Here is a 22,046-nt window from a genome sequence, read left to right as displayed (position 1 = left end):
CCCCCCAAATAAAAAAAATATAATAATATATAATATAATATAATGTAACCTTAAGTGTTTTCCCTTATTATTTGGTTACAGGAGATAATAAGAGAATAGTCCTGTAAGACTGAGTTAATTAGCAACGTCTTTGTACGAGTACTGCATATAAGCTAATGTGGCGGGATTTATGGAGCTCTCCTGAAACGATTAGGGTGATATCTGTTTGACTGAGTTAACTCTCTGTGATTCCTGTGTAAAAGTAGCTCAGAACAGTATTCACTGGTTACTTGTATAACAATGCAGCGTTACAAGTTCTCATAGCAGAGGTGGTTCAGGCTGCAGCAGTCAGCTGTGAGGAATCCGAACAGGGACAACAGATGACGTCAGATGGGGGCGGAAACTGCCAGAGAGCGTTCAGAGATTTGATATACAGTTTACAGCGAAACAGACTGTACTACCAACTGTGAAGTTTTGATGTTGCAGGTTTAAAGTCCTTTTGCTTACCGGAACATGAACTTGCACTTCAGATGGTGTAAAGCAGGAGTCTGCACAAGCGTAAGATGTGAGCACTCAGTGTAGCGAGTGATTCGGTGAAGCAGGCAGAGAATTCCGTTTAACCTAGAGGTATTTGTAATCCTTAGGAGTTAACTGGTGACAGAGCTTGAATATGATCAGAGTTCCGTTAGGGTAATGATATGAACTAGTAGTTTTCCAATATGACAGGGTAATGCCAGAGAGGCAAACAGCTTGCAGCATTTTCCAGAAGCACTTCTGAGCTAACTACACAAATTAATTAGCAGGTGTTGTAGGGCTGGTGAAAGATTTATAGGGAAGTGTTAAAGGTATACACACCCCCTTCCACAGGAACCTGACATGTCCCCCCCTCAACGGGGCTGCACTGCAGCAGAAGGACCAGGCCTATCAGGATTAGCACGGTGGAAGGGAGCAATCAACCTAGAAGCTCGGAGGTTAGTGCAAGGCTCCCAAGTATCCTCTTCAGAGGTATAACCTTTCCACCTAATTAAATATTGCAATTTACCCCGAAATATCCTTGAATCCAAAATTCGTCTTATTTCATACACTTCTTCATCGGTCACAACTAATGGTTGCTGTAGTTCACTACTGATTGACCTGGTAGATGTGTACGGTTTCAGTAGAGAGACGTGGAACGTCGGGTATATCTAAAAATCCGGGGGTAATGCCAACGTGACAGCATTTTCGTTTACAACTTTGATTACCTGGTATGGCTCAATAAACAACTTCGAAAATTTCTTGCAGGGAGTCTTCAGTCTCAGGTGTTTTGTCGACAGCCAAGCCTTATCTCCAATTTGGTAGGATGGAGGTTTTCTTCTTCTGGTGTCGTAATAGTACTTCTGCTGTTCATGATCTAGTTTGATATTATCTTTTATATAGGTATGAATTTCTGTCAAAAAGTTGGTTAAGTCATCAATTAGAGGAGAAGTAGTGTTCGAGTCAGGTAATAGCTGAAAAGTCGGATGGTAACCATAATTGGAGAAAAAGGGAGATGATTTAGTGGAGGTATTGTCTGAGTTGTTGTAGGCATATTCTGCCATAGGTATGTTATGATACCAGTTATCTTGTTGGTGGGAGCAATAACACCTGATGTACTGCTCCAGCCATTGGTTCACCCTTTCCGTCTGCCCATTAGTTTGGGGTGGTGCTGTATCGGTGATTGATCTGAAGTACCTTGCAGATTTGTTTCCAAAAGCGGGAGGTGAACTGTGTGCCTCTATCCGTCACAACAACGGATGGGGGTCCGTGCAAACATACAATATGACTTAGAAACAGTTCAGCTGTTTCAGCAGAGGTCGGTAATTTTTTGTAAGGTACAAAATGGGCCATTTTAGTGAGTAGATCCACTACAACTAAAATGGTGTTGCAACCATTAGAGAGGGGAAGATCAACTATGAAATCCATTCCTAAGGTTTTCCAAGGTCTATCTGGAATTGGAAGAGGTGTTAATAACCCATATGGATGTTTTCTTTCAGATTTTGAAGTTGTGCAAATTCGACAGGACAATACATAATCTTTAACGGTTTGGTTGATCTTTGGCTACCAGTAGTTTCTTTTAATTAATTGTAATGTTTTATGAATTCCAGGATGGCCAGTGAGAGGGGAACTGTGATGATCACAAAGTATTTCATTCCTTCCTGAGGGAGGCATGTAGAGCTTGTTCTCGGAGTAATACAAGCCATCCGATTTAAGTTGAAGGTTCTCCTTAGGGTAAGACAAGTCATCACTTTGCATAGCACGTAGAGATTCTTGGCTTGTAACCATAGTTCCTATAAATTGGTCCGGAGATAAAATGGACTGAGGTTTCCAAGGGAGGTTGGTTTAAATTTCTGGAGAGTGCACCCGCCTTTCCATTTTTTGACCCAGGTCTGTAGGTGATATGGAAATTGAACCTCGTGAAGTAAAGGCTCCAACGTAGTTGACGGGCAGATAAGGTTTTGCTTGATTGCAGATATTCTAAATTCCGGTGGTCAGTGTAAACTAGTACAGGAATCTTAGTGCCTTCTAGTAGGTGTTGCCAGTGTTCGAATGAGGATTTTAATCACTAGGAATTCTTTCTCTCCGATAGGGTAATTGAGCTCAGGAGCTGTCATTAACCTAGAAAAGAAGGCAACAGGATGTAAAGGTTCGGTAGCTGATTTTCATTGGGAGAGAATAGCACCTAGGGCATACTCCGAGGCATCTACCTCAAGGACGTACTGTAGCAGTGGATCTGGAAAACAAAGTATGGGGGCTGAAACAAAGGAATGCTTTTAAAAGGTAAATGCTTTATCGGCATTGGAATTCCAATTAAATGGAGTTTGTGAACCAGTGAGGCTGCAGAGAGGTCTGGCAATGTTAGAGAATCCTTTTATAAACTTGCAATAGAAGTTCGCGAAACCTAAGAAGCGTACTTCCTTTTTCCTTTTAGGTACCGGCCAGTTCTTTATGGCATCAACCTTATTTTCTTCCATCTTTATCCCAGATAAGGATATGTGATAACCTAGGAAAGAGATTTCTGAGGCATGAAAGACACATTTTTCAGGCTTGGCAAAAAAATGGTGGGTTCGTAGTCATCCAAGAACCCATCGAACATGTTTTCTGTGGTCTTCGATATTATCTGAATATATCAGGATGTTGTCCAAATACACCACCATGCATACATCCAGGAGATCTCTAAATATGTCATTAATCAAGTATTGAAATGTAGCTGGGGAATTACAAAGCCTGAACAGCATCATGGTATATTCGTATAAGCCATACCGTGTTCTGAACGCAGTGAGCCATTCGTCACCCACTCTGATTCTGATTAAATTGTAGGCTCCTCTCAGGTCAAGTTTGGTGTATATCTTCGCGTTTCTGAGTCGTTCCACTAGTTCCAGTATTAGGGGTAATGGGTACCTGTTTTTTACTGTTCGTTTATTGAGCTCAAGGTAATCGATTATGGGTCTAAGTGATTTATCCTTGTTCCTCACAAAAAAGATGCCAGCACCAGCTGGTGAGGTAGATGGCCTGATGAAACCCTTTTTAAGATTCTCTTCAATGTAGGTATTCAAATACTCAAGTTCCGGTTGTGACAATGGATATATGTGTCCCACTGGAATAGATGAGCCTGGTAACAGTTCTATCGGACAATCGTATATTCGATGTGGTGGGAGCGACTCAGCTTCTTTTTTGCTGAAGACATCAGTGAAATTGTGATATTCATCAGGTAGAGAGTTCTCAGTAACCTGCATACGTATTTGGTGTAGGAAACATGTCTTGTGGCAATAGGGGGAATTGAAATCCAGCTGCAGAGTCTCCCAATCTATGGTAGGCTGATGTAATTTTAGCCAGGAGAGGCCTAAAACGACAGGAAACAGAGGTGAGGGTATGACATCAAAAGAGATGAATTATCCATGGCCTGTAGTTGTGGTAACCTTTATGGGAATGGTTTGGTGAGTGATGGGACCTGTGTGAACAAAAAGAACCATCAATAACTCTGATAGAAACAGGTTTTGCTTTCAAGACAAGTGGAATTTTATTTTTCTTAATACAGCACCAAGAAAATTAGAATATGCTCCTGAATCCACGATTGCCTCAGTTTGGAGTACTTGATGATCCCACTGTAGAGAAAGAGATATAGTACAGTAAGCTGCATTAGTGACTTTACTAGCAAAACAACCAGTTAATAATTGACACTTACTCTTCTTTTGTCGTTGGAGCAAAGGACAGTTCTCCACAGAATGAGAGGTTGATGCGCAATACATACAAAGGTTTTTTTTTTTCTTCGAATCCTTTCTTCTGGACGTAATGGTCCCTTCGTAAAACCCAATTCCATTGGTACAGGTATATCTTTAGATGGTAAAGAAGATTGAGGAGAATAGTATCTGGCTGAAGACTCGGGTTGTTGGCGTTCAGCACGCCTCTCTCTGAGATGTCGGTCAATTTGGATGGATACATTTATCAACCCCTCCAAGGTTCTGGGTAACTCTATACGTGCCAATTCGTCCTTGAGGGGTTCGGATAACCCGAGCCTGTACTGATTGCGTAGGGCAACCTCACTCCTCTCAGCATCAGTTATGTAAAGTTTAAACTCTGTTACATATTCTTCTACTGGCCGTCTTCCTTGTTTTAGTGCCCTCATTTTAGCCTATGCAGAGAGCTGTTTTTGTGTGTCTTCATATAACATGCTCATTTGATCAAAGAAATCTGTGAGTGAGCCTAGTATTGGATCGTCTTTCTCAAATAATAGGTTAGCCCATGTCATAGGTTCTGCTCTTAAAAAAGATATAACAGTCATGACTTTTATTCTTTCATTGTAATATGTCTTGGGTTTCATCTGGAACGATTGCATGCATTCTTAAACTGCCTGAATGATGATCTATCTCCATAGAATTGTTCAGGTAAACATACCTGTGGTTCAGGTGTTGTATCTTTAATCATTGCTTTTAAACTGTCGTTCTGTATCTGCAATTCTCTTAAACCCTGAGACAACTGCTCCACACGCTGGGTTAGATTATAGACAACAGTAGGTATATCTGCTGGATCCATAATATTTGGCTAATTAATATGTCAGGTGACCGGAGTTCTTATTATTGGAAGTGCTCTGGAAAAAAGGGGAGGATCTCAACTGCAGATATATACAATAGGAAACTTTAGATATAATGTAACCTTAAGTGTTTTCCCTTATTATTTGGTTACAGGAGATAATAAGAGAATAGTCCTGTAAGACTGAGTTAATTAGCAACGTCTTTGTACGAGTACTGCATATAAGCTAATGTGGCAGGATTTATGGATCTCTCCTGAAACGATTAGGGTGATATCTGTTTGACTGAGTTAACTCTCTGTGATTCATGTGCAAAAGTAGCTCAGAACAGTATTCACTGGTTACTTGTATAACAGTGCAGCGTTCTCATAGCAGAGGTGGTTCAGGCTGCAGCAGTCAGCTGTGAGGAATCCGAAAGGGGACAACAGATGACGTCAGACGGGGGCGGAAACTGCCAGAGAGCGTTTAGAGATTTGATATACAGTTTACAGCGAAACAGACTGTACTACCAACTGTGAAGTTTTGATGTTGCAGGTTTAAAGTCCTTTTGCTCTCCGGAACATGAACTTGCACTTCAGATGGTATAAAGCAGGAGTCTGCACAAGCGTAAGATGTGAGCACTCAGTGTAGCGAGTGATTCGGTGAAGCAGGCAGAGAATCCCGTTTAACCTAGAGGTATTTGTAATCCTTAGGAGTTAACTGGTGACAGAGCTTGAATATGATCAGAGTTCTGTTAGGGTAATGATATGAACTAGTAGTTTTCCAATATGACAGGGTAATGCCAGAGAGGCAAACAGCTTGCAGCGTTTTCCAGAAGCACTTCTGAGCTAACTACACAAATTAATTAGCAGGTGTTGTAGGGCTGGTGAATGATTTATAGGGAAGTGTTAAAGGTATACACACCCCCTTCCACAGGAACCTGACACATGTCCCTTTAAGATGACTCATAATGGAATTTCCCATAAAAGGTTTAATTATCAGCACTAAAGAAAATGTTTTTAATGCACTTGTAGTATTTATCTCCCCTACTTTTTATGTAACAAATCTTAAAACTGTATTTTTTTCCCACTGCCCCTATAGTCCATGGAATTCAGGAACCCAAAAGCACATTGATTGCTTGATCATTAATATCTGTCCCTAATTGGCTGCAGCAAAAAAGAAAAGCAAACACTCATGAGGCTTTTAAAGGGGTATGTCCCTAAACTGCAAGACGATGCAACATTTGCAAACAAGATTACAGTTTTACTACTTTTAAAACGTGTATTTTACATGCAGATGTTTTACAATGTAATTGTTCATTTTTGATGAGTTAATGAGAAAAAATTGTTTAAGGTGCCTTTTTAAGACTCTCAACCTGCTCTACTGTGCATTTAACCCCAGCACAGTGGTTAAACACACAGCAGAAATACCGCTCAGGACTTACAGAGCACTGCTGGTCCCTTTAAGCTTTCCCGCTATAAGCATGGCAAACTGTCTTAAATATTGCTGCTGATGACACAAATAGTAACATTATTGTTTGAACAATGTTAGTCATTAGATTAACCAAACTAAAATCAGTTAAAGTGAATGTCACGTTAAACAGATTACATAAAGTGAAACGATAGCAGTTAAAAAATGAATGAGAGTTTCATTCATGAAATTGTTAGGATATACTTATTTTCAGAACTATTTCACTATAAACGCTAAACGGATAATAGCTGAAGCTCCGGTCGCATTTTCAGCATTTGATTGACAGATGACTCATCTGCAATCAACTAATCGTTGTTTCCCCCCGGGCAGTGACGTTTGTGCAAAGGGGCTGAATACCCTGGGGGGGAAACAACGATTAGTTAACTGCAGATAAGTCTTCTATCAATCAAATTCTGAAAATGGCGACCAGAGCTTCAGCTATTTTCCATGTAGCGTTTATAGTGAAATTGTTCTGAAGATAAGTACAGTATATACTAACAATTTCATTAATGAAACTCTCATTCATTTGTAACTGCTATCGTTTCCCTTCATGTAATCTGTTTAACTTGACATTCACTTTAAGGTTGTAATAATGAAAAAAATATTACAAAGTTTAGATAAAGTAACAAACATAAAATGTGGGCTCCTACTGCAAATAAGTAAAGGATTTATCAAAAAATATAAACCAAAGTCTACACATACCTTACAACTCTACAAAATATTATATATTATGTATGCAGTATATGCAGAAATGTCAAAGCAATCAAATATGTGTCCTAGAATATAATAATTTGATTACAATCAACACATATTTATTATAATATCTAATTAACAACTGGCTACCTACTTATGCTTCACATCCACACTCTGTAGGAGGGATATTTTGCTTTTAGTTTACAAGAATGTAACACTTTTCTGCAGAAAGGGTAGCAGGAAACACAGTGCCTTTTTATAATATTGATTATAATGTTGGGAGAGAAAACAGGCTGTAACAAGCTGTGCAAATCTGTTTGCTCATGCTATGAACTTGCCCTTTATCAAACACTTTAAAAAATTATTATTATTATCATTTATTTGTATAGCTTGCAAATTTCCTTAGCGCTGGGTACAGATATAGGGGTATACAATGACAAGGACTTGTGATAAGATAAAAACATATAACAGACTAAACAAATCTAGTACGAGAGGAAGAGGGCCCTCCTCCAGAGAGCTTACAGTCTACAGGGGTAGAGTGCAGAGACATAAGGTTCGGGGTAGCTTTTCACATGGATTGTAGGTGCAGCAGTTAAAGAATTCAAGATTTATTTTAGTTAGGATGAAAAACAGAGGAGAGGTGGTAAGCCTCTCTGAATAGGTGAGTTTTTAAGGAGCTTCTTAAACTATACAAGGTTGGAGAAAGTCTTATGGAGCAGAGTAGAGAGTTCCAGAGGACAGGAGCAGCACGTGAGAAGTCTTGGAGACAGGAGTGTGATGTAGAGATAATAGAAGTGGAGAGAAGTAGGTCAAAGGTTGATCAAAGAGGACAAGTTGTGGAATATTTGGAGATGAGAGAGAAAATATAGTTGGGAGTGAAACTATTGAGTTGGTTAATTGTATTCTGGAGTGTATGGGGAGACAGTGTAGAGACTGGTAGAGCGGAGAAGCTGATAAAGATCGGCGACTTAGGTGGATGAGTCTAGCTGAAGCATTCATTATAGATTGGAGGGAGGAGAAGTGATGTTTTAGAAAGCCATTTAGAAGTAGATTGCAATAGTCAATGCGTGACAAAATGAGGAAATTAATTTTTTTTTTTTGCAGTTTTTTGAGTAAGATATGGATGAATTCTGGAAATGTTGCGTAGATGTGCATAGAAGGATTTGGTAAGCACTTGTATATGTGGGGTAAATGTAAGTTCAGAGTCAACCGAGTCAAGACAGAGGACCTGGGGTGAGGTGTTAAGAATAGAGTTTCCAACTGTCAGAGAAATATCAGGTGTTGGATGTTTCGAAGAGGGGTGAATAAGAAGCAGTTCAGTTTTGAACAGATTGAGTTGAAGGTAGTGAGAGGAAATTGCAGAGAGGCAGTTGGTAATATGTTTGAGTAAAGAAGGAGAGATAGTAGGAGAGGAAAGATAGAGTATTGGAACCAAAAGGAGGATATACGTTTTTCAAGGGATGATGTATAGAGAGAAAAGCAAGGGACCCAAGACAGAGCCTTGTGGTACTCAAACTGAGAGAGGCAAAGGATCAGAGTATATGCTGTTAAAGGAAACTGAAAACAAGCAGTTTGAGGCATATGAAGAAAACCAGGAGAGGGCTCAGTCTTGGATGCCAAATTAATGAAGGATGTTTACAAGGAAAGGATGGTCAGCTGTTTTAAAAGCAGCAGATAGGTCCAGAAAAATTAGTGAGTAGTGTCCCTTTGCTTTAGCTGATAACAGATCATTTGATAACAGTTATCATCTTTTATCAGGTCACAGGAAACAATGCCAGTCTGTGTATTCAAAGCCTTTGGTGTCAAAATGTCCAGTCTACCAATCCATCTTCATTCTTTCTGTAGTATAAAAGGTGATAACTTAATCCCCCTATTATAATATTTATAATAATTATATAGTATTCACTATAGGAGTGATGAACTAGTGCTATAGTTTTTACGTTATTGGCCTACTTAGTTAGGTTTTGCAGCTATATGCTCCTAGTATATACATAAGACATAGGTCCAGATTCTGTAAAGCTCTTTGGTCTGAGGAGATTCTCTAAGATGCTTCAGTATTATGAGGCCCCTCAGGGATTGTTTAGCAGACTCGTGCAGAATTCAATCATTAGAATATTCTGGAAATTTGAGTATGTGTATCTTATCTCTTTTTCTATGTCCATTTTAGGTGACCTGAAACACAATTTTTCATGATTCACATGGAGAATATAATTTAAAAAAAAAAAAAAAAAAACAATTTAGTTCTATTATCACATTTACTTCATTCTTTTGGTATCCTTTCCTGAAAAGCAGATACATGTCTATCAAGCACTACGTGGTACAGTTGTATAAGAATGCTTTTAACAATACATTTGCAAGAGCAATAGATGGCAGCAACATTTCACAAACTGGTGCCAAAGGCTGAACCAGCCATATGCAAACTACCTACCTAGGTATGTTCTTCTACAAAGAATACCGTAATAACAAAGCAAATTTGATAAAGTAAGTAAGTGGGATTTTTTTTTTTATTATTTTATCCTCTATCTGGATCATGAAAAAAATATATGTTTCATGTCCCTTTAAGAACTGATATAAAATAGTTGTTACACTTGTCAAGTAATTACTTTATAGGTTGATGCAGGTTAAGAATTCTGTATCTTGAAGAATGAATTCCAACCTCTCTGGGGTCAGTGAAAACCCCCCAACAATTTTCAGTGTTTAAGGAAAATAACAAAAAACAGAATTTATGCTTACCTGATAAATTACTTTCTCCAACGGTGTGTCCGGTCCACGGCGTCATCCTTACTTGTGGGATATCTCTTCCCCAACAGGAAATGGCAAAGAGTCCCAGCAAAGCTGGCCATATAGTCCCTCCTAGGCTCCGCCCACCCCAGTCATTCGACCGACGGACAGGAGGAAATATATATAGGAGAAACCATATGGTACCGTGGTGACTGTAGTTAGAGAAAATAATTCATCAGACCTGATTAAAAAACCAGGGCGGGCCGTGGACCGGACACACCGTTGGAGAAAGTAATTTATCAGGTAAGCATAAATTCTGTTTTCTCCAACATTGGTGTGTCCGGTCCACGGCGTCATCCTTACTTGTGGGAACCAATACCAAAGCTTTAGGACACGGATGAAGGGAGGGAGCAAATCAGGTTACCTAAACGGAAGGCACCACAGCTTGCAAAACCTTTCTCCCAAAAATAGCCTCCGAAGAAGCAAAAGTATCAAATTTGTAAAATTTGGCAAAAGTGTGCAGTGAAGACCAAGTCGCTGCCTTACATATCTGGTCAACAGAAGCCTCATTCTTGAAGGCCCATGTGGAAGCCACAGCCCTAGTGGAGTGAGCTGTGATTCTTTCAGGAGGCTGCCGTCCAGCAGTCTCATAAGCCAATCGGATGATGCTTTTAAGCCAAAAGGAAAGAGAGGTAGAAGTCGCTTTTTGACCTCTCCTTTTACCAGAATAAACAACAAACAAGGAAGATGTTTGTCTGAAATCTTTTGTAGCCTCTAAATAGAATTTTAGAGCACGGACTACGTCCAAATTGTGTAACAAACGTTCCTTCTTTGAAACTGGATTCGGACATAAAGAAGGTACAACTATCTCCTGGTTAATATTTTTGTTAGAAACAACCTTAGGAAGAAAACCAGGCTTAGTACGCAAAACCACCTTATCTGCATGGAACACCAGATAGGGCGGAGAACACTGCAGAGCAGATAACTCTGAAACTCTTCTAGCAGAAGAAATTGCAACCAAAAACAAAACTTTCCAAGATAGTAACTTAATATCTATGGAATGTAAAGGTTCAAACGGAACCCCTTGAAGAACTGAAAGAACTAGATTTAGACTCCAGGGAGGAGTCAAAGGTCTGTAAACAGGCTTGATCCTAACCAGAGCCTGAACAAATGCTTGAACATCTGGCACAGCTGCCAGTCTTTTGTGTAGTAAGACAGATAAAGCAGAGATCTGTCCCTTTAGAGAACTTGCAGATAATCCTTTCTCCAAACCTTCTTGTAGAAAGGAGAGAATCTTAGGAATATTTATCTTATTCCATGGGAATCCTTTGGATTCACACCAACAGATATATCTTTTCGATATTTTATGGTAAATCTTTCTAGTTACCGGTTTTCTGGCCTGAACCAGAGTATCTATCACAGAATCTGAAAACCCACGCTTCGATAGAATCAAGCGTTCAATCTCCAAGCCGTCAGCTGGAGGGAGACCAGATTTGGATGTTCGAATGGACCCTGAACAAGAAGGTCCTGTCTCAAAGGTAGCTTTCATGGTGGAACCGATGACATATTCACCAGGTCTGCATACCAAGTCCTGCATGGCCACGCAGGAGCTATCAAGATCATCGAGGCCATCTCCTGATTGATCCTGGCTACCAGCCTGGGAATGAGAGGAAACGGTGGAAATACATAAGCTAGGTTGAAGGTCCAAGGTGCTACTAGTGCATCTACTAGAGTCGCCTTGGGATCCCTGGATCTGGACCCATAGCAAGGAACCTTGAAGTTCTGACGAGACGCCATCAGATCCATGTCTGGAATGCCCCATAATTGAGTTATTTGGGCAAAGATCTCTGGATGGAGTTCCCACTCCCCCGGATGGAATGTCTGACGACTCAGAAAATCCGCCTCCCAGTTTTCCACACCTGGGATGTGGATCGCAGACAGGTGGCAGGAGTGATCCTCCGCCCATTGAATTATTTTGGTCACTTCTTTCATTGCCAGGGAACTCCTTGTTCCCCCCTGATGATTGATATACGCAACGGTCGTCATGTTGTCTGATTGGAACCTTATGAATCTGGCCTTTGCTAGTTGAGGCCAAGCCCTGAGAGCATTGAATATCGCTCTCAGTTCTAGAATGTTTATCGGGAGAAGAGACTCTTCCCGAGACCATAGACCCTGAGCTTTCAGGGATTCCCAGACCGCGCCCCAGCCCACTAGACTGGCGTCGGTCGTGACAATGACCCACTCTGGTCTGCGGAAGCTCATTCCCTGGGAAAGATGGTCCAGGGTCAGCCACCAACGGAGTGAATCTCTGGTCTTCTGATCTACTTGAATCATTGGAGACAAGTCTGTATAGTCCCCATTCCACTGTTTGAGCATGCACAGTTGTAATGGTCTTAGATGAATTCGTGCAAAAGGAACTATGTCCATTGCTGCAACCATCAACCCTACTACTTCCATGCAATGCGCTATGGAAGGACGAGGAACAGAATGAAGAACTTGACAAGAGCTTAGAAGTTTTGACTTTCTGACCTCTGTCAGAAAAATCCTAATTTCTAAGGAATCTATTATTGTTCCCAAGAAGGGAACTCTTGTCGACGGAGACAGAGAACTTTTTTCTATGTTCACCTTCCATCCGTGTGATCTGAGAAAGGCCAGAACGATGTCTGTATGAGCCTTTGCTTTTGACAGGGACGACGCTTGTATTAGAATGTCGTCCAAGTAAGGTACTACTGCAATGCCCCTCGGTCTTAGAACCGCTAGAAGGGACCCTAGTACCTTTGTGAAAATCCTTGGAGCAGTGGCTAACCCGAATGGGAGGGCCACAAACTGGTAATGCTTGTCCAGAAAAGCGAACCTTAGGAACTGATGATGTTCTTTGTGGATAGGAATATGTAGGTACGCATCCTTTAGATCCACGGTAGTCATAAATTGACTTTCCTGGATAGTGGGTAGAATCGTTCGAATGGTTTCCATCTTGAACGATGGTACCCTGAGAAATTTGTTTAGGATCTTCAAATCCAAAATTGGTCTGAAAGTTCCCTCTTTTTTGGGAACTACGAACAGATTGGAATAAAATCCCATTCCTTGTTCCTTTATTGGAACTGGGTGTATCACTCCCATCTTTAACAGGTCTTCTACACAATGTAAGAACGCCTGTCTCTTTATTTGGTTTGAGGATAAGTGAGACATGTGGAACCTTCCCCTTGGGGGTAGTTCCCTGAATTCCAGGAGATAACCCTGAGAAACTATTTCTACCGCCCAGGGATCCTGAACATCTCTTGCCCAAGCCTGAGCAAAGAGAGAGAGTCTGCCCCCCACTAGATCCGGTCCCGGATCGGGGGCTACTCCTTCATGCTGTTTTGTTAGCAGCGGCAGGCTTCTTGGCCTGCTTACCCTTGTTCCAGCCTTGCATCGGTTTCCAGGCTGGTTTGGGTTGTGAGGCATTACCCTCTTGCTTAGAGGATGCAGAATTAGAGGCTGGTCCGTTCCTGAAATTGCGAAAGGAACGAAAATTAGACTTCTTCTTGGCCTTGAAAGGCCTATCTTGTGGAAGGGCGTGGCCCTTTCCCCCAGTGATGTCTGAAATAATCTCTTTCAATTCTGGTCCAAATAGAGTTTTACCTTTGAAAGGGATGTTAAGCAATTTTGTTTTGGATGACACATCCGCTGACCAAGACTTTAGCCAAAGCGCTCTGCGCGCCACGATAGCAAACCCTCAATTTTTCGCCGCTAATCTAGCTAATTGCAAAGCGGCATCTAAAATAAAAGAGTTAGCCAACTTAAGTGCGTGAACTCTGTCCATAACCTCCTCATATGGAGTCTCTCTACTAAGCGAGTTTTCTAGTTCCTTGAACCAGAACCACGCTGCTGTAGTGACAGGAACAATGCACGAAATGGGTTGTAGAAGGTAACCTTGCTGTACAAAAATCTTTTTAAGCAAACCCTCCAATTTTTTATCCATAGGATCTTTGAAAGCACAACTATCTTCGATAGGAATAGTAGTGCGTTTGTTTAGAGTAGAAACTGCCCCCTCGACCTTAGGGACTGTCTGCCATAAGTCCTTTCTGGGGTCGACCATAGGAAATAATTTCTTAAATATAGGGGGGGGGGGAACAAAAGGTATGCCGGGCTTTTCCCACTCCTTATTTACTATGTCCGCCACCCGCTTGGGTATAGGAAAAGCGTCGGGGTGCACCGGAACCTCTAGGAACCTCTAGGAACATCTTGCATAATTTCTCTGGAATGACCAAGTTGTCACAATCATCCAGAGTAGATAACACCTCCTTAAGCAGTGCGCGGAGATGTTCTAATTTAAATTTAAATGTCACAACATCAGGTTCAGCTTGTTGAGAAATTTTTCCTGAATCTGAAATTTCTCCATCTGACAAAACCTCCCTCATGGCCCCTTCAGATTGGTGTGAGGGTATGACAGAACAATTATCATCAGCGCCCTCCTGCTCTACAGTGTTTAAAACAGAGCAATCGCGCTTTCTCTGATAAGTAGGCATTTTGGATAAAATATTTGCTATGGAGTTATCCATTACAGCCGTTAATTGTTGCATGGTAATAAGCATTGGCGCACTAGATGTACTAGGGGCCTCCTGTGTGGGCAAAACTGGTGTAGACACAGTAGGAGATGATGTAGTATCATGTTTACTCCCCTCATCTGAGGAATCATCTTGGGCAATTTCATTATCTGTGGCAGTACTGTCCTTACTTTGTTTGGACGCTATGGCACAATTATCACATAAATTTAAATGGGGAGACACATTGGCTTTCATACATATAGAAATTGCTTATCTGAAGGCACAGACATGTTAAACAGGCTTAAACTTGTCAACAAAGCACAAAAAACGTTTTAAAACAAAACCGTTACTGTCTCTTTAAATTTTAAACAGAAAACACTTTATTACTGAATATGTGAAAAAGTATGAAGGAATTGTTCAAAAATTACCAGAATTTCACCACAGTGTCTTAAAGCATTAAGAGCATTGCACACCAAATTTCAGAGCTTTAACCCGTAAAATAACGGAACCGGAGCCGTTTACAAATTTAACCCCTATACAGTCCCAGCTATAGCCTTTGCTGAGACCCAACCAAGCCCAGAGGGGAATACGATACCAATTGACGCCTTCTAGAAGCTTTTCCAGCAAATTTCAGATCCTCACACATGCATCTGCATGCCCTGCTCTCAAAAAACAACTGCACAGTAATGGCGCGAAAATGAGGCTCAGTCTACAACTAGGAAGGCCCCCTGACTGGAAAAGGTGTCTAACATAGTGCCTGCCGTTTAATAAACGTTCCCTAAGTTTATAAATGCGAATTGTCAGCATAAATATGAATAAAATGCCCAAATAAAGCAATCGATTTAGCCCATAAAAATGTCTACCAGTTTTTTAGCCCATATTAAGCCCTTTATTCTGTTTGTTTGACTAAGAAAATGGCTTACCGGTCCCCATGAGGGGAAATGACAGCCTTCCAGCATTACATGGTCTTGTTAGAAATATGGCTAGTCATACCTTAAGCAGAAAAGTCTGCTAACTGTTTCCCCCAACTGAAGTTACTTCATCTCAACAGTCCTATGTGGAAACAGCAATCGATTTTAGTTACTGTCTGCTAAAATCATCTTCCTCTCACAAACAGAAATCTTCATCCTTTTCTGTTTCAGAGTAAATAGTACATACCAGCACTATTTTAAAATAACAAACACTTAATAGAAGAATAAAAACTACATTTAAACACCAAAAAACTCTTAACCATTTCCGTGGAGATGTTGCCTGTGCAACGGCAAAGAGAATGACTGGGGTGGGCGGAGCCTAGGAGGGACTATATGGCCAGCTTTGCTGGGACTCTTTGCCATTTCCTGTTGGGGAAGAGATATCCCACAAGTAAGGATGACGCCGTGGACCGGACACACCAATGTTGGAGAAAAGGTATATTGTATTTTTTACTATGTAGCTAGATTACGAGTGGTGCGCTATTTATCGCTTGTGCGTTTACTGCCCTAGAAGTAGGCTTTTTGTGCGTGTTGGGTAGCACGCATATTACAAGTTGAAAGTAAAAGGTTTCTGCATGAGCTCTAACCCGATGCGCACCTCATTAACATATTCACCCGCAGAAGTCAATGGAACAAGAACAGTGGGGGGAAAAACGTGCATTTTCTCAAGTATGCTAACCAGACATGAAATATGGATATTGCACATTCCAATGTTCTTCACATAGTAGAATATGTTCTATTTATTCATAAATACATATTTATATAAAGATCTGATGTTTTTTGGTACAACATATACCTATATATATATATATATATATATATATATATATATATATAAACAGATATATATGAATATCTATTTAAAAAATACTTAAGTGCAGAATATTGGAATGTGAAATATTTAGAGTAAATACAAAGTATACACTTTATTAAATATGAATATTGCACAAATATTTAATGTGCCAACTCTTGGGGATTATTATTCTTGTGCATGTGCCTGCTCTTTCCAAGGGGTACATGCATAGTGTAAATGTTTATATAACTTTTGACAACTTACTATGCAGCATTCATTTCTCTGTGACACCTAAGACACTATTTAAGTGAACCCGTGCATTGCCTTACACAGTGCTTAGTTATTAACTAACAATATTACACAATAAATAAACAAGATGCATAATAAGGTTTAAATACTAATATTTAATGATGTAAAATGTTACAGCATTGCAACTGATACAACACGATTATCTACACAGCGACCTAGATCCAATAAAACGTGCACCTGAAACTAATATCTTGATTAAAAAACTTGCAGAAACATCACATCTTAAAAATTTTGGAAATTCATAAATTTTTGTACCTGTCCCTCAAAACAGCTTTCAAGTTCAGCTCAATTATAATCAAAGGAGCTGCATCTATCTTGTAACTGCTAACTTATCACCCCATAAATACTGGCATTACACAAACGCCTCCAACAGGTGAAGGAAGACTCATGGGGCTTAATTTATGAAGCAGCAGATGCTGCTTCCGACCCGCTTCGCTTCAGGTCCGCTTGAAGCGGAAGTTAAGAAGCAGTGGTCATAAGACCGCTGCTCTTTAACTCGTCCGCCATCTCTGAGGCTGCGGACAGAAATCAGCCCGATCGCATACGATCGGGATGACTGACACCCCCTGCTAGCGGCTGATTGGCTGCGAATGTGCAGGGGGCAGCATTGCACAAGCATTTCACTAGGAATGCTAGTGCAATAATAAATGCCGGCAGCGTATGCTGTCGGCATTTATCGATGTACGGGTACATGATTCGCTACAATAGGAATAGGTTATACTGCGCAGTGGAAGATAGCGCGCTGAGGGCTAAGTCACTAGCCTGCAGAGACGTTGCTCTTATACCGACACATAGCCGCAGCTAAGACAACTTACTTAGATCCTGTGTGGAACCCATGCTCGCGACACCCGAACAACTTCATAGCTATATAGTCCCGATGGGCACCGGAGCCTGGATCAGTGGAGGCAGTGTTTGGGCAAGGGATCTGAAGTCGGGACGCAATCTGGAAGGTTATCCACAGGTTAGTGAAGTAGAGGGATATTGGAGCGGCTTCAATAGTATAGGTGCAAAGGCCCTGATCTTTTTGCATACATTCCTGGTGCAAAGAGTTGCCATCTTGCCAATATAGGGGAGCGCTGAACCAGACACTGCAAATTCTTTTACGCTAAGCCTATGTAGCGTTTCGTGCTGCTGATACTATACTGACACCCCAAACCACTACAATAGTTAGAAGCTCTGGATTGCACCTTGACACCTGCATATTTTTATTGGAGGAATAGTCACAGTTCTTGTTGGGCCTGGGCATTAAAGGTGTGTGCGCTGATTGTCTCCCCACATGTATGATGTACCACAACTATTAAGCACTATAACTAAATATATGGGCAGACCACATGATATGTTTCACAGCTCTATTCCTCTCCTGAGAGTACAAGTGCCCTAGAAATATAAAGAGGTCTGGCATCACTTCTCCCCTCCATTTCCTGCTGACCAGGTGTCAGCAGGTCATATCCCCATTCCTTTATCCATCTCTGTCCAGTAGGGACATTTAAACCGAGAAGAAGTGTTGTCAATTCTAGACATCAGTTTCACATAAACAGGAACCGAAGGATGTCTCCCTGACCACAATTGAATATTAAGCCTGCAATTTAATTTTCATTTTGGCACTTATCAGGATGGTAATGCGGGCAGAAGAATGAAGGCAGACTAGGGGGTCAAGAAGGGGGAACGTCTTATTCAAAGCTAAAGATAAAACCAGGTTCAATTGTTACTTCTTAGTCTCGGTAAGCACTGGAAGTCATTTCTGTACAAATACTGCTTATTAACGAGAGGATAGCAATCTATACACTTGCACAGAGCAAGCCTGTTAAAATGTAAGTGTCTCTTCTTAAATCATGGACCATTTAAACCAAAATAATAAGAAGAACCAGGAGGGACCAAAAAGGACTGTTGCAGATCACTTCAGTGCTGAAGGGTCACACAACAGAGAATGCTCTGATGAGGACTCTAGAGATTCGCATTTTGCCTACAGAGAGAGTACAGGGACCAAGTTTTCTGCCTCAGTTGGGCATACTGAGGGGGACAGTTCAGTTCTGGAATCCATTAAAGTTCTCTCAGCAAAGATGGACTCTCACTATTCTTCCCTCAAAAGCAAGATAAAGAGTTCTGTGACTAAACTTAAAATAGACCTACATGTCTTAGGAGAAAGAAAAGAGATTCTGGAGAGACGGCAGGAAGATCTGGCAGTAGATCAAGCAAATATATTATCACATTCTCAAAACCTAGCGGAGATGATATCAGAGCTAGAGAGCAAAATGGCAGATCTAGAAGATAGATCCCGGCGGAATAATATCCGAGTGAGAGGGATCTCAGAAGAAGTAAGCAATGCCGACCTACCAGGTTTTCTAGTAGGCCTTTTCAAGGCTTTTTTGGGTTATTTTCAAGATTCAGATGCATTGATTGACCGGGCCCATAGAGCCCTTAGACCCAGAGCGGCTGCCGCTGACCAGCCCAGAGATGTGATTGCAAGGTTGCATTACACCTTCAAAGAAAAAGTAATATGAGCTGTATTCAATTCCAAATCTCTACCAGAGCTCTATAAGGATGTTCAGTTGTTTCCGGACCTCTCCTCTCACACACTGGCAAGGAGAAGATCATTTTTTTCTTCATGCCTATGAAGAGTGGGTGTGAGATACAGATGGGGAATCCCTGTCAAGTTGTTCTTTCAACACGACAACAAGTCATATACAGTATATCAAATCTTGAACAAGGTCAGAAGCTGATGGACTCACTTGGGTTGCTTAAACCTTCTTCTCAAGCACATACCTCTGACAATTCGAAGGGCCTAAAAGTGGCAGCTCCAGAATGGAAACCCTTGCCGCAGAGAGAAAATACACTTCCAAAAGAAAAGGGGTAGATATAGGCAATGATTGAAGGAGTTCAAGGCCCGAGAAATTAATTTAGGACTGTACATCAGGAACTTTTGACTCTTTGACACTCAGTAGTTACCTCATGGACAAGTGAAAGTTGGTAAGAATTAGAAACTGTGTTGATATTTAAGTATACCATGTTTTATTTTGTTTTATTTTTGTTTGTTTGTCCCAGGTTGTTGTTATATGGCTAGATGCTGTGTTCTCCTTCAAGTGGTTACATATAACACCGCTCTGAAATGTTTTACTGTTCAAAACACCAAGAGTGAAAGAGTTAGTTCTGACTGGAGACATATTCATCTACCTGATTCTGTGTTAAATTTTTGCTGTGCGTGGTTTACAATTGCTCCCCTAGGTAGGCGTTATTTGTTGTTATGTTGCCCTATCCTACATGAGGTTCCATTACTTACCACCCTACAATGTTTTATCATGCAAACAAAACTTCAAGTGTGAAAGGGTTGGTTATCCTTAGAGAAGCTTAGTTTTCCTGGGAACTAGTCTATGTGTCTTGATGTAGTTTTCTCCTACTGGAGGCTCTAATTCTTATTTCCCTGAAATATGTTATCATTTAAAATCATCTAGAGGGAAAGGGCTTGCTCAAACTGGAGAAGCGATCACAGCCATGACCTAGTTCCTCTTATTCAAGTATTGTAATTTCTTCATATCTTAATAGGTTGGTGCTATATGTTTCGATGTTGCCCTTTACTACCTGTGGCTATGTTTATTACCACTATGTTGCAAATGTTTCAAGTTATAATGTTTAATCTATTAGATATATCTATGGGCTCTTAGAGCACCTGCTGGTGCTGGTAGTGGGCCCACAGCATGGATATAACTCTGGGCAGATGGCTCCACCTCATGATCAGAGGTTTGAGAGGGGTCTCTGTGGGGTGATACCACTGACCAGAGGCATTAACGTTCCACTGACACATGGTTTCAATTAGTACAGAACCATACAAGGAATGATGCTAAGCATCAGACTGACATTCAGTCTTTTAAGATAGTTATATCTTTCCTTAGACACTTTGTTTCATCAGTTAATTGATGTCATTTTAAGATGTTCCCCTGATGCCCGCCTTCACTTTTCTGCATAGTCTCCCACAGATAGAAAAGATAATATTAGAGAAATATACAGATATATCAGTAAGCAAACTTTGAAACTATCTTTATTACACAACCCCTCACCCCCCCACCACACCAGATATATCAGTAAGCAAACTTTGAAACTATCTTTATTATAAAACCCCTCTCCCCCCCCCCCCCAAACATAGGCGTTCAACAGGTAATTGAAAAATCAGCAAGAAGTGAACTCTATCTTTCCCAGATTTATATTTGGGCATATTTACCTAGCAGCTTTGGCCTGCTATAAACATATTACTGGATCACTAGTCTACATTGCGGTTAACAAAAAGGTGTAGTTTATAAGACTTTTCCAATAAATTCCAAAACATAACTTTGATCAAGGAACCGAAACAATTTAGGATTTACATAAGAGAATATATAAAAAAAAATCTCCTTTCCCCTAGCAGACATGCCAGATGTCAGGTTTTTATCACATAGCACTCAAGGTCTTAACTCTCCGACCAAGAGAAGCCTTTTACTTAACAACTTAAGGAAGCATAAAACTGATGTGGCCTTCTTACAGGAAACCCACTGGGTAATCTCCGATAGAGGAAGATTTTAGGAACTATTCCCAACTTATTGAAGCGTAATACTCTTCAAAGTCCAGAGGTGTAGCTATATTACTTAGTGATTCCTTGGCTGTCAAATGTATACTTACTATATGTGACCCCCAGGCTAGATATTTTATATTAGTTTGTAAAATTAACAGTGTGCTGCTGACCCTAGTAAATGTGTACACCCGTAACTCGGGTCATGTCAAGTTCCTTAGGAAGCTCCTGAAATTGGTGTCCACTGTCAGGCATGGGAAACTAATATTAGCGGGAGATTTTAATTTAGTTTGGGACCCTGACCTTGATAAACTTACGACAAGACCCTCGGCGGTCGATAGATCTATGGAGTCACTCTCTCTGGCCTTTCAGAGAATTATGTCCCAATACCAAATGTATGATGTGTGGAGGGTGGTGAACTCTATGGTAAGAGATTTCACTTTTTACTCCAACCCACATAAATCCTTTTTGAGGATTGACACCTTTTTTACATCCTCCAGACAATTGGACTGAATCGCGAAGGCAAAGATATTGCTGACGTGTTGGTCTGATCATCAGGCAGTTCAGTTAACTGTTGGCTGCTTATCTCCAGACACAAGCTTCTTTTGGAGACTAGCTGATGGCTTATTAGGCACTCCATCTCAAAAAGATGAAATTAAAAAAAAATTACGCTTATTACAACAACAAATAACTGTACGACCCTCACACTCTATAAACGCCCAATTACAAACCGTCAAATCCTAAATACGCCAGGCTGAGTTACAAAGGGTGCAGACAACCTTAGAAAATTTGAAGCAAATATTTTACTACAGTAATAACAAAGCAACAACACTTCTGGACAATAAATTACGCAATAGAGTTGCTCAGCATAGGATTATATCTATTAAAGAGGGAATGCAGACAGTGACAGCACCTAAGGGAATCGGAAAGGCATTTTACACATACTATCAATCCTTATATAACCTAAACAAAGGATCTATCTCAATTCAACTATGCATCATATTAAACAGTTTTTAAGTACGCT

General features: G+C 40.6%; 1 protein-coding gene across 1 annotated transcript in view; it reads right to left on the bottom strand.

The window, feature by feature from the left end:
* The window catches only part of VWA3B (von Willebrand factor A domain containing 3B), a 486,211-nt gene that overhangs the window by 117,954 nt on the left and 346,211 nt on the right, over nt 1–22,046 (bottom strand). Inside the window, exon 24 of the mRNA XM_053707714.1 lies at nt 7,466–7,478. Within this exon, the coding sequence (XP_053563689.1) occupies nt 7,466–7,478 (13 nt within the window). The remainder of the gene's footprint in view (nt 1–7,465; nt 7,479–22,046) is intronic.

Source organism: Bombina bombina, chromosome 3 (assembly GCF_027579735.1).
Source record: "Bombina bombina isolate aBomBom1 chromosome 3, aBomBom1.pri, whole genome shotgun sequence".
Taxonomy (NCBI): Eukaryota; Metazoa; Chordata; class Amphibia; order Anura; family Bombinatoridae; genus Bombina; species Bombina bombina.
Note: the sequence above shows the minus strand (reverse complement) of the source record. Positions and strands in the feature narration are given on the sequence as shown.